The sequence below is a fragment of the Pteropus medius genome, unplaced genomic scaffold (assembly GCF_902729225.1).
Source record: "Pteropus medius unplaced genomic scaffold, Ma_sr-lr_union100, whole genome shotgun sequence".
Classification (NCBI taxonomy): domain Eukaryota; kingdom Metazoa; phylum Chordata; class Mammalia; order Chiroptera; family Pteropodidae; genus Pteropus; species Pteropus medius.
Window position 1 is genome coordinate 3630386 of NW_024344437.1, and position 16431 is coordinate 3646816.

The 16431-nt window shown below is 34.0% G+C and overlaps 1 protein-coding gene across 13 annotated transcripts in view; it reads right to left on the reverse strand.

The window, feature by feature from the left end:
• NBEA (neurobeachin) overlaps nt 1-16431 on the reverse strand; it is a 629692-nt gene that overhangs the window by 323622 nt on the left and 289639 nt on the right. For all 13 annotated transcript variants that reach the window (XM_039873014.1, XM_039873019.1, XM_039873011.1 and 10 more), the window contains one exon: nt 1174-1235. In XM_039873014.1, the coding sequence (XP_039728948.1) occupies nt 1174-1235 (62 nt within the window). The remainder of the gene's footprint in view (nt 1-1173; nt 1236-16431) is intronic.

A 16431-nucleotide genomic window follows, 5' to 3' on the forward strand; every position in this document is an offset into this window, starting at 1 on the left:
TTTTCTTTAACATCTTATTAATATTCTTCCTGGCTGAAAAGAGGGAAATGGACCTAATGACTTCCCTATGAACATATTCCTGAAGAATGTAAACCTGGAGACTGGAAATCAATAGGTAAGTCTTTGGTTGCTTTGTTTTTGCTGATGTTTTAAAGGACCAGTTGAAGCCATATTGTTTTTTATTTGGGAGTTAGCTGTGCTTTTAGGCAGACCTCAGGTCAATAACTAGAAACAGTTTAAATGTACTTTTCTTTCTATTGAGGAAACTATGGGTAAATGTAATGACTACCTATTACAAACACACAATCATTTTTTTCATTCTCATATTACAAAATATTTCTACTTAAATGAAAATGAGGATCACGAGGAGACTCGAAAAAGCTAATGAGAAGAAAGACTATTAGGTGCCTATTTTAGTTACCAGGAAAATGTAATACATATATACATATTACATTTATGTAATATATATATATATATTTGTAATATTACAAATATATATATATTTGTTTTATCATTGCTAAAAAGAAACAATATCCAACAATTATAATTCTATTTTTAATTTTGATTACTAAAGAAAAATAAGATAAAATAAGATAAAATTAGAATTTACATTGAAATATGCAAATTCCATTAAAAAAGGGAAAGGGAAGCAGAAAGGGATCATGTCAAAGACCACTCGGTAATGAATTGCATTTGATACTTTGACTATTGCATGGAAAAAAATTAGTTTTCATTATTTTGAATTTAATAGAGAAGAAACCATGTAATTAACAATAAGTATCAAAATTATAACTTCTACTAATGTATCATCTTTAAAAGGTGGGATATAAAGAAGGGTATCGAAAGATCAATAACAACTTTTATATATGTATGTATATTTTTTCAGAGATAAAAAGATAGGGAACAATGGAAGGATAGGGAGGGTTGGAAACAAAGAGACAGCTATAGAATGGAAGAAAGGAGGAAGAAACCAAATTAATATTTGCATGGTAAGAGCATCTTGATAAAAGTACCTATTATTATAAATTATTTTCTTCATCTATGGGATAATAGATGGAAGTTCAAAATATATGTAAACATATTCATATGTTTGCATACATTCTATTGTTAGAGATTAAAAAAAAAAAATCCCCTCGTGTGGTTTAATGTAATTGAGTGAATAAGATTTCATACCTGAGAACATAGCAGCATAACAAGCTCAACCACGGAAGTGCTGGACTTCATACAAACAAGGCCTACGACAAAGAAAGGTTAAAACGAAGTGAAATTGCAGTAGTAGACACCATCATTCCAAGTTCATCCATTATACAGTTTTCACTTATAAAAACTTTCTTCAGAATAGAATTCCTAAAATAACATGAATGGGCACGTTCACTAACATTTTTATAACATTAATTAAGAAATATTCAGATTGTCAAGAAGATGTGAAATATACTAAAAAACTGACTTCACCTTGGGTTATTTGGTCAAGGCATTTCTTAAACTTTTTAAACAAGGTGGGGGGTAGTTACTGAAACTGATGAGCTAGTTAGAGCTGCTGTTCTCACAATGACATTTGTTATGGGGTTATCTCCTGGATCGCAGACCAATGATCACTGAAGAGCTACCGAAATTTTCTTCCAAAAGACAAAATCAAAATAACTTACGAATAGATCGTCACATCAGTTTTTAAAATTTTTAAATATATTTAAATTTGAATTTCACACAATTAACCTATTAAGCAATGTTTATAAAATCTTGCTGTGTTGTGCTTCCAAAGCCTATGAACAGACCTTAGAAGAAATACTAACTAAATGTGACACTATTTACATAATAATGGCTATTATTCATTGATCACTTACTATGTGCTGAGCACAGTGTTAAATGACTTTTGTACATGGTCTCATTTAATTTTCATTTATACTGTGACATATTATTATTGCCATTCTACAGGTAAGGAAATTTTCCTATGAGCAGTTTAAACACTACTTAATCATAAAGACTTTTCTTTTTCCAGTTAAAAGGATGACTGCTGTCTGATATATAAGATAGCAAATCACAAATGCTACTATTTCAAAGTGCCAACATGGAGGGACATAACCAAGAATTAATAATAATTGCTGGATTTAATCATAACGATCTGTTATTAATCATAATGTTTGCTAATTTAAAAAATACTTTTAAAAGTTTGACACTTTTTTTTAAGTTTGACACTTTTAAATTAATAGATTAGATTTTTATGTTTATATGAGGACAAACGTTATTAGTAAAAGCTTCGTATAGTAAGAAATGCCATCGTCTTACATTAGTTGTTGCTAAATGGAGACCTGAAAAGAAACCACTTATTTTTTTTTTTCTTCTTAAGGTGATTGCAATAAATAGTCTCAACTGCATTCTAGACACGAGAATGTATATTTGTTGTAGGTAGTAGATAAATACCCTTCTGTGCCCACTCTGCTAACGACCTTAGAGACAGACAGAACAAGCCGAAAAAAGACACTAGCATTCCATCTTATCAGATCTTTGGCCAGACAGTTAACTAATGAAATAAGAGGCAGATGTGAAAAGCTCATTTAAGAGACAATTGCTGTAATTGATCAGCAATTCTTTTGCTCTGGAGCTAGAGAGTCAGAAAGCTAAATGGGACATTTATCACCTGTTGGCTACACAGCTGTTTGAAATTCTCCAAAGAAAAACTAAGGGCTACAGGACTATGCATAACAAAATGATCATCATTAAGATATGTACTCTATATCGATTTAGATTTTAAACTGTAAGGCTATGTAAAGAATGGTTAGACCACACGGCTATATATAATGACTATATAAAGAATCGTTCACCATATATTCTGTGTATTAGAGTTTTTAAAATACATAACAACTTGAAGTAAAAATTAGAAAAAAACATGCAATTACTTTCATTTCTCAAAGACTATTTTTCATGAACATCCAAAAAAAAAACCCTATGTAACAAGAACATTCATAATTTTTACAAATACTATCATTCCGTCATAAGAAATATATAAACAAATGCTTCATTAATGCCTTGTTCAAAGAAAATGACAACAAATTGATAGGACAGGAAAATTGCAGTTTGTCAACAGAACTCTCGGTATTTTGAAAAAGGCCGCTGTGACTTCGGCTCCATAAACACCTTTACTAACGTGCTTTTTCTCATTAGTTTCGAATAGAATGAACTAACGGATTCTCTTCAAAAGATTTTAAAAACAAAAAAAAAAACAAAAAACCCTAACCTCCACAATGAGAACACAAGTGGAAACAATTTTGGAAGACATATCAACCTTCAAAATCTATGTAACCATTTTGGTTGGAACTGTTTCTAAGGATTAAGACAAATAGGTATTCTCCAATGTTTTTCTAAGGGAATATTGAAAATACAAGCATTGTCTGACGGACACTCTATCCTCATACACTTTCTAAATAAAAAAGCATCCGATTTGAAAATTTAAGATGTAATTATATACATGGCTTAGTATAACTTTAATCATAATTTCAAGATAGTCCAATTTGTCTAATGGTGCCATAAATAACTCAGGATATATACATTTAAGGCAAATATTTTACAAGTGTATGTCTCAAACAGGTATCCTTTTTGTCTGGCAAAAATTTCATAATCAGCTAATTTGATATCTCTTCATATCTGCGAAGTACAGTGTTAGAACTCAGGAATTTACAATAATGAGTAAGACATTATCTATACCTTCCCAAGTGCTCCATATATTAATTCGAATCTAAGATCACCTAACATTTACATAGAGCCTTATCATTTACAAACCCTTTTATATATGCTGTCTCGTTCGGTTCCCTTAACAACTCTTTGAATCAGTTATTATTATTCTCATGTCATAGATTTAAAAAATGAAGAGATTTAGTGACTAGTCCAACGGTGTATCAAGCAGTAAGTGGTGATACTGAGACATGCATTCAAGTCATCCAAATTGAAAGTTCATTTCATGTTTGCTGTGGAGCTATACAAATAATTTGACATTAATAGGATGGCAATATGTGACTATGAGAAAGGTCATAATGCTTAATTTCGACTCGGATGATTTTGACAGTTTTCTTGGAGAAAGTAGCATACATTGGTCAGACATGGGGACAAAAAGCACTGTCTCAAGCACAAAGTACAGAGGAAGCAGAGAACAACGATGACAGAAATCTGGAACATTTTCATCGCTTGGAAGATGAGCGACTTAGGAGGACAGGGGGTGCCTGAAAGTGGACTGGAGGACTAGGGTAAAATCCAGAGAGAGATAAATATTAAAGGAGACAGAATTATAAATGTTTTTGAAAGTTAAGAGGAAAACTTTAGAGCAAGTTATAAAGTGGGAGAAATGACAGTAAGGCTCAATTACAGCACCCCTATTCCCTGATGGCCTGTCCCGTCTTGTCAAATGAGAAGTGTCTCCCAAAGGGGCTGCACATATGCCTCTCTCCAACGTAACCCAATGAGAAGCACTGGCCAACTAATAGAGCCCTAGCACACTTCCACCAGCAGGTACACATTCACCTGAATAAATATTCTGACGAGCAATCCTACCCCAATCCTGGGTCCCGCACTGGATGACCAGTGCAAACTGACCACCGGGAGCATGGACAGCAGACACCAGTGGAGGCGGCCTGCATGCGTGGAAGGGTTCCCGACAGCGAGGAAATCCATCTCGTGCGAGCTTCTGAAGGTATTCTGAACGACACTGCTGAAAGCTAAGGTCGGCTAATGGCGAGGCTGACATACCAGCCCCTGAGAAGATCAATTAGGAGGACATGTCTGAGGTGGTCCAGATCTGGCAGCAAACAGAACAGGTGTAGACGAGTAAACGGTCATCCAAAACATTGGCAGTTCTGGGTTCAAACTCACTACGGGTAAGAAGTCATCTAACGCAGAACTACACTACCTGCCATTAAAAAAAACACACACACAGAAAAAACCCCACTAAATTGTAAAATGAATATAAAGTTAGTTTGATCTTGGGACAAAGCTATCTTTCTTTAATAGCAGGAATACTGAAAGGTATGGTGATATTGTTTTAATACTGAGCTGCCAGACTCTTCGGAGTCAATCTGTGGGTCTGACTTTATGTATCTGTAGGATTAGAAGGTCATGTTAAAAGAGCCCTAAAGCTTTAAAATAGTGTGGACAGATTTCACCTCCAGCAGGATGTTCCTCACGGCGGGAGGTGAAGGGTTCAAGGCATCACAGTAACAAGCAAGGAGTGGTACTCGCAGGTAGAGGTCATCTCCTAAGGAACATCGGCGTTTTCTGTCATCAAGAGCCCTCTTAAAGGCAGACCAACAGACATCCATGACTCAGGCAGTGCTACGAGTATATTCTCAATAAAAATCAGTGATATGAATCAATCTAGAAACCACCATCCACTAACTACCGTAGTCGATAGGGGAAAAAAATAAGACTTTGAAGAAAAACAAGAGAATTTTTTTTAACAAAAGCCCAATTCATTCAAAAAGCATTTATTGAGCATCATGCCTAATGTGCCAGACACCATGCCAGGCACTAAGTATAAAAAGAAGTGAGAAAAGTGGGACAGATGATGTAGACAAAATCATGATACAGAATCCAGGACACAGAGCGCACAGTGTTAGAAGGACAGAAAGAGCAGTGAGCGACTCTGCTGAGGAGAATTTATAGGGAAGGACATTTGAACCGGATGATGCTGAGCTTCTCTACACAAAGAAAGAAAAGAAGAGAAACTCATCTGAGGTGACGGAAATATAAGAGGTGTAAAGAAGCATGAAACCGCTAGTAAAATGGGGTTGGAATGTCCTGTTGTGGGAGAGGTGGGTGGAAATGAAGACAGAGAGGGAAGGAGGAAGCGGAGCCCCACGTCGCATGCTTTTCCTGTTGCCAACGGGAAATCAGTGAAGGATTTCGAGGCGGGTCAGATGGAACCCAATGCATTTTGAGATCACTCTCTGCCAGGGGTATAGGGAGAAACCCGTAACTGCAGTCTAGTCGAGATAACGAAAGCCTGGCAGAAGGCATTGGCGATGCAGGTAGAGACAGATTTGAGACAGAACTGAGAGACATTTTGTCTTGACACAATAAGATATTTCAGACAACGAAATATGAGGTTAAAGGGTAAGGTAAAGGAGTGATCGAAGTGTGAAAGACGAAAGGAAACAAATTGCAGGAGCTTTGTGGAAACGAAGTACTGAGTTTTATTCGGGACAAAATTAGAAATATAGATAGGCAAAAATCTTAATTTTTGGCTTTAGGTTTGTTTGGTTTTTAGGTATAGATGCTATACCTCTGACAAACCAGATGTAAATAAGTCACATTGATAACATGGTGATGAAGAAAATAGAATTGTGAAGTTTTTATTAGTGTCCCGGTAGACTGCCAGTACTAATCGTACGAGGGCAGTTTTAAGATCTAGTTTTCTATTTCTCCTCCAAGTAAAATATACTAATTTACTTTCCATCGAATAGACATGACTATTCTGATCATTTAAATTTTAAAAATCAAGTTTTCCCAGGACTAGTTTTTAAATAACTTTCCAATGATTTTAGCGTTTTAAAATTCTAAAATAAAGACTAATGGCACTGAAATAGTGTCATTTTAGTAATAAATGATGAACAATGGACTCTGAAAGGAATTTGGTATGCTTTGGCATTTATGGTACTTTCAGTGGTGTGCAGATAATTGCTTTGAAATCTTCTGTTCTATGCAGTTTTCACATTGCGTCATGAAGCATTCTAAGATACAGGGGAAAACTATAAATTGCGTATCTTCTAAGATTTCTGCAATGTTTATACATCTCTATGAGTATTTTAGGAATTCCTATGTTTTTTACCATTCTTTTACTTTTTTATCTGAAACATGCAATTTTCCTATTTCATCACTGTGACATGCTCCTGTCCATAAAATATTACTTTCCATGTTAGCATTTAAGTCGTCTGAACTTATCGAGGTCAAAAAACTAAAATTGGCAAACCAAACAATTACTGTGGCTTTCTAATTTAAAATCAAAAGCGAGGAGCAACACCTCTCCTCAAAAAATCAATATCAAATATCCTTTAAAATAACAATGGCTTAAATTTTTATTATTGTTACAATTAATATTCATATGCACATAGGTAGTATTATGTACTACTATTTTGACTGAACATTTCAAGATTTACCCTCATGTTCTTTCAGAGGTTTTACTTTAAAATTGCATTACAAATGAAAAAACTGTAATACTACCTTAAAGAAATTAAAATAACATTAAGTTCAGTTACTATGAAAAAACTTTTTTTAAGGGTAATTAAACCATCACAGCTTTTTATATTTAGATTATAAATTTTAACTGAAAAAAAAAAAACACCTCAAAATACTGTAGACGGTAAGAGTTCATTCATTCATCGGTTTACTTTATTTCACTAAAAACTAAGAGTTAAAGAAGTACAAATTAGTAGCTGATGGATAGTCACGGGGACGGGGAGCACGGCAGAGGGAATGCAGTCAGCATGAATATGATGGCTAGGTGGAGGGCCAGGGGAGGGAGGGAGCAACTAGGAAGATCGTTTTATGAACTATATAGATGTCTAACCAATGTGCTCTATACTTGAAACTAATTTAAATAAATTTTAAAAGTTGCTTTAAAATGAGAACAAAAACAAACAAAAAAGCCACTAAGTCATCACAAACTTAGGGCAGTGCTACTGTCCTTAGAATAGAAATAAAACTGACGTCCCTGGATATATCATATGTATCAGGTCAGCAAACTTTGTCTGTAAAAACCCCAATAAAATATTCTGGCTTTGGTGTTGCTGTAAATGTGCTACACCTGCTTAACTCTGTCCTTGTCATGCAAAAGCAGCCAGCAGTTCATAAACCAATGAGCTAGGCTGTCTTCCAGTAAAATAATTACTCAAGGCATATGTGCACGAGAGCATGTGTGTGTGTGTGAGAGAGAGAACACATGCACACATACTCACACATACATCTACAGATTTTTAAAACTGCAAGGGAAATTATTTTACATGTATGTCTATGATACTTTATAATTCCAAAATCTAAAATGCTCTGTAAAAAGCTTTTTTGTAAGATTGTTGCAAACTCAATTATCAGCAAAATTTCACCTCATGTGATGTAATTAAAATCTTTATTCCACTTAGAATGAATATCTTTATGTATTATTGCAGACATATCATTGGTTCATTAATGAGCTACTGGGAACTCTACTGAAGATGCTACAAAATATACATACAGGCACCCATTACCTTTCTTAAATCCCCAAATATCTGAATTACAAAACTCATCCGGCTTTAAGATTTTGAATAAGGGATTTCAGAAATTTATGTAATTCTCTCACATGAAATATTCTGTAAGATTTATAAAGAAAATATTATTTATATTAATTGAAAATTCAAGTTAATTTGATATTATACCTTTCTCCATGGAAATTCTGTGTTTCAGAAGAACTAAAACTCTTTCTGTATGGACACTGTTGGCTAAATGCTTTTAAATTGTCAATCTAGAACATTTAGATTGCTCAGAAACAAAACTAACTGTAAATGTAGTAACACAATATACAAATAGTCATTTTGACTGATTTATTGAAACCAATTCTCAAAATTGTTTTTTATCATTGCGTTGAGACAGCCTAGGACCCTAGGTGATTACGGATCTTTTTCTTTTTTATAGTCTTTGTTATTCTAAGAATTTTTGCATAACTGTAGAGCTAAAATTCCTAAGACTCCTTCATAGTCTATTCTTCCACAGAATGAGAGATTACGATATAAAATGAAGCTATAGTTAGTGATAGTTCCTACACAGATACTCACTAGTGATCTGATTGTAATATGAGATGAGCTGAAGAGACTATTCTCGTGGCAGTAACACCTATTAAATGTGAAACACTGCAGCAAATTTACTCTTTTGTTCCTTATGCTTTAGAAAACACTTTTGTGCTAGTCCATTAAAAACATCATGTCGGGGGAAACACTCTGGCAAATTGCTGATATCCAATGTCACTCTTTTCTTGTCACCATATGAGTTTAACCTTTTTGCACTTTCCTTTGAAATATGATTTTTCATTTACACATATTAAACAGTAGGTTGCAATTTCCAAATCATTTTGGAATTACTTAAGTTTCGAGCTGGCTAACTCTTGAGACATTATCATTTAAATAATTTATTTAAAGAACTATAAGTAAGCCACTGCTGTACGCAGAGAGATGACAGTCTTTGACCTCCAGAAGTGAACAGCCTAGTCACAAAGATGGTATATTTATGAAGAAGTCTGAATGATATTATATGGGAAAAAATTACAAAGTTATACCTCATATAATTTAAACAACTACTTTTGAGGTTTTCTTTAAATACTTTTATTCATAATATTAGACTCATTTCTACTACAGAAGTGACCGACTTGAGTGTCTTGCCCTTTCCTTGACTTCTGATTTAATCACAGCGGCAATGAATAAGGGAGAAATAATGGAAATAAGAGACATTTTCACAATCGTAAATCATCTGGATTCCTCAATTCTCTTTGGGTTAAATTTAATTATAGAACCAATTGTTATTTCTATATCGCTCCCCTGTACCAACTTTCTTCTCTTCTACTCATGTTCCTTGAAATTCTAAAAGCCTCAATTAAATTCTAAAACTACTAAACTATGTCTGGTTCAAATTTTGACATTGACCAAGAAAGACTCTGGTCCTAAATACTTATTAAGAATGATATATGTGTTTTAACCATGTATTTCACTTCAAGAAATATTAATAATCAAACATATACCAAGTTAAATAGTCATACAATTAAATCAAATGAATACAGTTGAATAAAAATGGCTATACTAATACTTTCAGGTTAAAAATAATTTATATTCTATAAACTATCAGATTCTCCTTTTAAACATAATATGTATAAATATATAATTCATATATAGTTTCAAATTATCCAAATTCTGACTTTCATTTATGTACTTTCTCGAATAAATACATTTAATAATTTTAAGTTCTCAAATTCAAAGAAAGTTGTTTTTGTAGTTATACACATCTTTAAGTTCTTTATTTTTGGTTTTACAAAAACATCAGCTCATTTTCTTTCAAACATTTAATATAATGGAAATACTAGGTATCACTTTTCTTGATCATTCATCCATGAAGTCAAAAATAAAAAAATTAAGACACATAATTGAGAAAAGAAAATTATTTGATAATCATGACTAAGGCACACAGTAAAAATAGTTTTGGGTAAAGGTAAGCTCAGTTATGGGTCAATCAGGTGAACATGGCTTATTTTCATGAGTGCATTAACCTTATGCAATAATTATAGGCTGAAATTGTTGAAGTACTCAGAAAAAAACAAATTAGACCTCACGAAGTTCCTTACCTATGCTCAAAGCAATAAATTCTCCAATTTGAACCAAGCTGAATTTTGTTTACTGAATCCTCCATTTAAGACGAAATATTTAAATAGAGATAATCAGACTAGTTTTATTGTTCTTAGAAATGAAATAGGAATATTAGAATTTCCTTAACTTTTATAACATTGAAGATATTCTCATAAATCCAAGAAATTACTATAAGCAGGTGATTCTATCTAAGAAATAATTTATTGGGGTTACAAGCCATAGATTACATAAATTAAAAAGTACAGTTCATTGAATTAACAAGATTATTTAGCCTACACTGGAAAATCCTATAACCAACTCACACCTATCCGCAACTCAGAGTGATATTTTGGATTCAAATTATATGGTTAGATATCAGAAAATGATCCAATAATGATACAGTAAAGAAATCAGTATGTGAATTGCTTTGCAATTAACAAACACTTCAAACATAAATTATCAGAACTGCTTATAAATTAAAAGCAATGATGCTTTTATTTCTTTTAATTCTTCCTGCAAGAGTAGATCTATTACAAATAACAGTTATCATTTGAAATAATATGAACTGGGAAATTCAAAAAATGGAATCAAATAAACTAAATGGCTATAAAAATGTCCGCTAGAAAGTGAGGAGCTAGTCCTTTGGAAGAATTAAAAACGTTTAATGATTCAGTTCGAAAAACAGTACTGCGTACTTACTATGTGCCAGGGCAAATTATGGAACAGACATATTCTGTGTGCTGGAGAAGCCTGTGTTCTAATGGAGGACACATTACATAAACTGATCAGTCTAATGTGAGGAGGCCAAGCTTAGCTCGGAGCCTTTATAAGATGCTGACCCGGCGAGCGAGATAAATGATGTCATTAAAGTAATTCCTACTGTGATTACAAAAAAATGGTGGAGTTGAGAAATAACAACAAGAAATATTTAACTTGAAGTAATGGACAGTTATTAATTTCTTGGGGAAAATGACTTAGAGACCACTCCAAGATCAGCAACCACAAACGACATTATTCAATTATAAAACAGATTCTGTTTAATTTGACATAAACAACTACTCCTGATGGTATATCTAGCCCTAAGATTTCTCTCTCTATCAAAACAAATACATAAATAATACATTTTATGTGAGAATATTTTCTAGCTTAAATGTCACAATGTACAGCCATTGAAATTACATGTTTAATCTTTTTTAATTAACTGGTTTCAACCAATCTTTGGTTGGATTTAGTTTAAGTAGAACAACTCTATTGAGTACAGAGAGAACAACATTTTCAGCATGGATGACAGCATGTATACCATGCATCAGGGGTCATATTTCCACATAGAGGAAGAAGTAATCCTCTAACAGTAAAAACTGGCATAACAAGTCTAAATTGTAGCTTTCGCAGATTCTATTATGCACAATAGAGTTTATTTTACATACAATCCAGTAAATTCGGTTATCTGGATACCAAGCAAACACTGATTAAAAGTACTTATTCTACATGGAGAGGCAATGTATACGAAAAAGACAGCAGTGAAAAAGCTATACAGGAAAACAACTTTAAAGGAGACACAGGGAGAAAGCTCAGTCCCCTGGGAAAAGTCCACAGAGGAAACAGCTCTGCTAATCTTTGGCTTAAGACTAGTGAAAACTGAAAAATAATATTAGTAAATCAAAATCTCGCTAGGTATGAAAAAACTAACACAATCTTGGTTTGCATTATTATACAGTAGAAAAATTAAAGATGAAATCATTACTCACTGTCCTTTACAATAACAGGACCAGAAATAGTAGGTTTGTAAAGTACTAGAATTTTGGAGGGACATAAAGAAATGAAGTACATCTACAGAAAAATACGAGGATGGCATGAGGTATGACGTGAGGTGTAGGAAAGTTACAGGAAACCAAACATGCTCAACTGGCAAATGAGGTTTGTGGGAAAAGAGTTACTGCAGAAAGCGCTTCTTTCTCTGTGGCCCAGAGTCGACCTAAATTATGGCAACTCTACCTCGTTAAGGAGCATCTGTAATGCGGAAAATTGTTTTGATACCTGAGAAAGACAGGCTGGAGACTGATGGTCAAGGGTGACATGCCCTGGGCCTGACCTCGATCTCTGAAACTAGAGAGAAGGAACAACATATCTGGCTGGCAGAGATGACGGGCCAGGTAGAAATGTGCCTGTGTGTATTCTCTTTAGGTGTTCTGGTGTTTAAAACGCCATGTAGGTGAGTGCTAGTAATCAATTACCTGAATGCTAGTAACAAATCAGTAACAAACCAGTTAGTTCCTATACCTCTTTCTAAATATCTTAATATTTGGGTTTACCCCGAAGTCTCAGAACTAGGTAATTTTATTAGCATTACAGGGTTCTTTAATCTAGACCTCGTTTTTAATTAAGTTAAAGACAGTGAACTAAAAATTGGAAGATCTGATTTTAGTGGACAAACTTAACAGCTGTATAAATGAGCTATGACAGTTGCCTTTCTTGATATTAAAAATCTTTGCTGATAGATTAATGATTGCAAAACTTTTTTTATTACAACCTAAAGCAATACATTTTACATTATGATCTAGCATATGTAACTGAAACAAATGTTTCACGACAGCACTTTCTGTTACTGTGTGCTATACTCTGATCTATGCTGTGCTATGTGATGGCGTGCCATTAAAAACTGTCAGGGCATGCCTTACTGGTGACACCATGCTACCGATGAGTCACAATGTGCAGTCTGAATATCACTAAACTAGACCACTTCCTCTTTTTATATGGCCTGCAAGCTAACAACAGTTTTTATGTTTTGAAATGGTTAAAAAAAGAGAAAAATATTTCATGACACTTGAAATTTACCAAATTGTCAAATTTCAGTGTTTGTAAATAAAGTTTTATTGGAACAGAGCCAAGGTCATTCATTTACCAATTGTGGCTACTTTCTCACTATGGTGGCAAAGTTGAGAAGTTATGACAGAAACTGTATGGCCGCAAAGCCTAAAGTATTTATTTTTTGGTCCCTTGCAGAAAAACGTTGCACTGAAGGACACCGACAGTTCTTTCTGGCTTGCATATCCACGGTTCTAAGTCCTTCCTTCATGTCTTACTGGGCTGGAATTGAGACCAAAGAGTAACTGCATGCTGGTGGGAGGAAACAGTGTGGAAAAGCACGTGTTCTTGGTCATTTCTACAGGCATCAGACTTCTACTTCATTCTGTTCTTGAGAACAAGAATGAGAAGTGGGTAGACAGGCAGTATTTGGTGTAGGATAAAGTTAAAAATTACTTACAGAATCGGAGCTGGTGCGTTCAGAGGGCTACAGGGCTTTTAACTTGCAGTCCTTAAGTGTTTCAGTTTTCAGATGGGCCCAGCAAAGGCTGGTAATTTTTTTAGCAGGGACTAGCTTTGAACATAAAATGATCAATTATGTTATACTGTGTTGGTAAGTGTATGTCAAATTCACAATAATAGGCTTCTCTTCACTTTTACATTCTTTATCTAAGCTGAAACTATCTTTCAACTGTCCTTTTTAAATCTTCCTGTTCATGTTTGACTTGTATTTAAACACTCGATTTGTTCACTAAAATATTATTTGTTCTTTTGCCTCCAGTCTCTTCCACTTAAATCTGCTGTATACAACTGACAGTTTCTTAATCATATTTTCATTTTGTCTCTCCCTGTTCAAAATTCTTCCATGGATGACTAGGATATAGTTTTTATCTCTGGAATATGTGCATTTGTCAAAGACACTTTCCCTGACTTTCCACCATTTTCAACAGTGGTCATGAACAAATCTGTGCTTTTCTGGCCCTGGGTTCTCTGCCAGGTTTAGAGCTGACCACGTGTTATCCACATTGTGTTCTTTTGCGTATTATATTGTTAATTTATAAAATTCTGTTCTAGGAAGATGGTTGGGAATAAAACAGTAACAGGATAAATGTCAATTTTTAAAAATAAAAACAAAGTATTGTACTAAAATATATTATTTTATGGGCATTATTAAAAATTGGTTATTATCATCATCATTCATAAGATTTTCAGACAATGTTGAAATAAAATAATCAAGAAACTTTTGCTTTTAGCTTGTTCCAAGTTAAATATATCATACTCTTCTCTTCTACCATTAAGGCATATTGCTGAAATAAACTTGTCTGTAGGAACTGATTTCAATAGTTCTCCTGTCCACTTATCCAGCCACAAGTGTTTTGGGGGTACATACTTTAAGTCAGATACTCTGGCAGGTCCTGGGTCCCTTGTGGAGCTTAAAGCATGGTAAGTGATAGAGGCTTACCAAGTAATCACACATATACGGGCTACCAACCATACCTTCGATACACACTAGGCAGAAAAGGTACACTGTGCTGTGAAAGGCCACATGAAAGGTCATAACAAGAGCACCTAACTTAGTCTAGACTATCAGTAAGTCTTCTCAGAGGAAGTTTATGATACAAGAATCTAAAGGAGTCAGCCAGGCAAACGTAGGTAAATGAAAAACATTTCATGGTCGTTACAAAAGAATTCGATTATGGAAAGACTTTTCTGAATCCCTCATATTTTTCAATGACTTAGAAACACATCTATTTCATTGAATTCTGTAGCTTTACTGTGCAAACGTACAGATCATCAATAGAAAATTCTTATTTATTTGCTATATATACAAAGAATCACCAAAATCAATGACTTTATGTTTGTTGATTCTATAATTAACAGAAATTAAAGGACTGCATAAGAACTCCAGAAACTGGCTTTTGTTTCATTGCCTGGATCAAGCACTCTACCAACTGGCACATAAGGATGTTTATAAGTGGCAAATACACTGTTTCTGCTATTTTTGTCCCAATCCCAGATGCTGCTATTCCCTGATGTACAACAATAGTCAATTGTTCTTATCTTGTCCCTAACTGGCTGCATTTTACATAAAGGTGTCTCTTATTTTCCTCACATATCCCTGTCACCTGGGGTCAGAGGCATTTTGGTTCCACTGTGACTGATGGGGGTGCATGCTTTCTCTGAACCTGTTAAAGTAGAAGGAAAAACTAAATAACATTCTCAAGTTTTTAAAAGTACATAATTTAGTGAAACATTTAAAAACCATTTTATACTTGAAAACAATCAGAATTTAGTTAAAAATACGAAATTTTCTTAGAACAACATAAAGACACAGAGAACCAGCAGCTACTAAATAAACTCAGGATAAACACTGTGAATTATTCACATTCTACAACTCTATTATGTCCACAGTAAGACTACAAAGTGGCTGGAAACTATAACCACTATAACATGATAGAACTGCTCCGCAATATACTTCCTCTTCTAAATTTTCCAATGTAGTTTTTCTTTCCCAATTGTTTATGTATTTTCCTAATGTGCATAAGTATCTTAAGGGATAAAATAATAAAAGCCTATACTGATTTCCAGCATAGCATGTGGAAGATCCCACATAGTTTACCACAATATACAGACATTATATCCAAATCAGATGCAGGCAATTTCTTCATTATGTAAAAATACTTCTCTGTGTCAATATAAACTACACGTTAAATATATGTAGCCATCAAAAACAGACTTGTTATTCAATGCTGTATGCTTCATGAAATATTTAGACCTCGTCTTCATGATATTAACTGTATTTAGAGCAACCATATGTCCTGATTTGCCAAGACAATCCAAGCTCATACCAATTGCCTGGGTGTCATTCTAAATATGGACCCTTTCTCTTTGGGAATTGTCTTGAGTTGCATGAAAAATTATATGAATACTTTAACTTTATCAGAAAAAAATATTTCCTTTTAAAATTGTTATCATAGAATATATGATACAGGTATTACACTCTAGTATTTTGTGAAACAAAAATATTTTCCAATCACAGTGTCGAAGGAGATGATCCATTTCTTAGTAAGGGACTGATTTATCTGGTGCTAATGATAAATTCTTCATATTCAGTTATTTCTGGAGCAGATAGCTCAGATATGCCATCTACAACTTTAGATGGCCACTGCTGGTCTACTTTGGGTTTATACGTTCTTATTCCCATATCCTGTCTCTGTGAAGAAGATGCATTCCTGTATGCTTTACTTCTAACTTCTCTCTTGGGAGACTAGTAGGTGATGTGTTA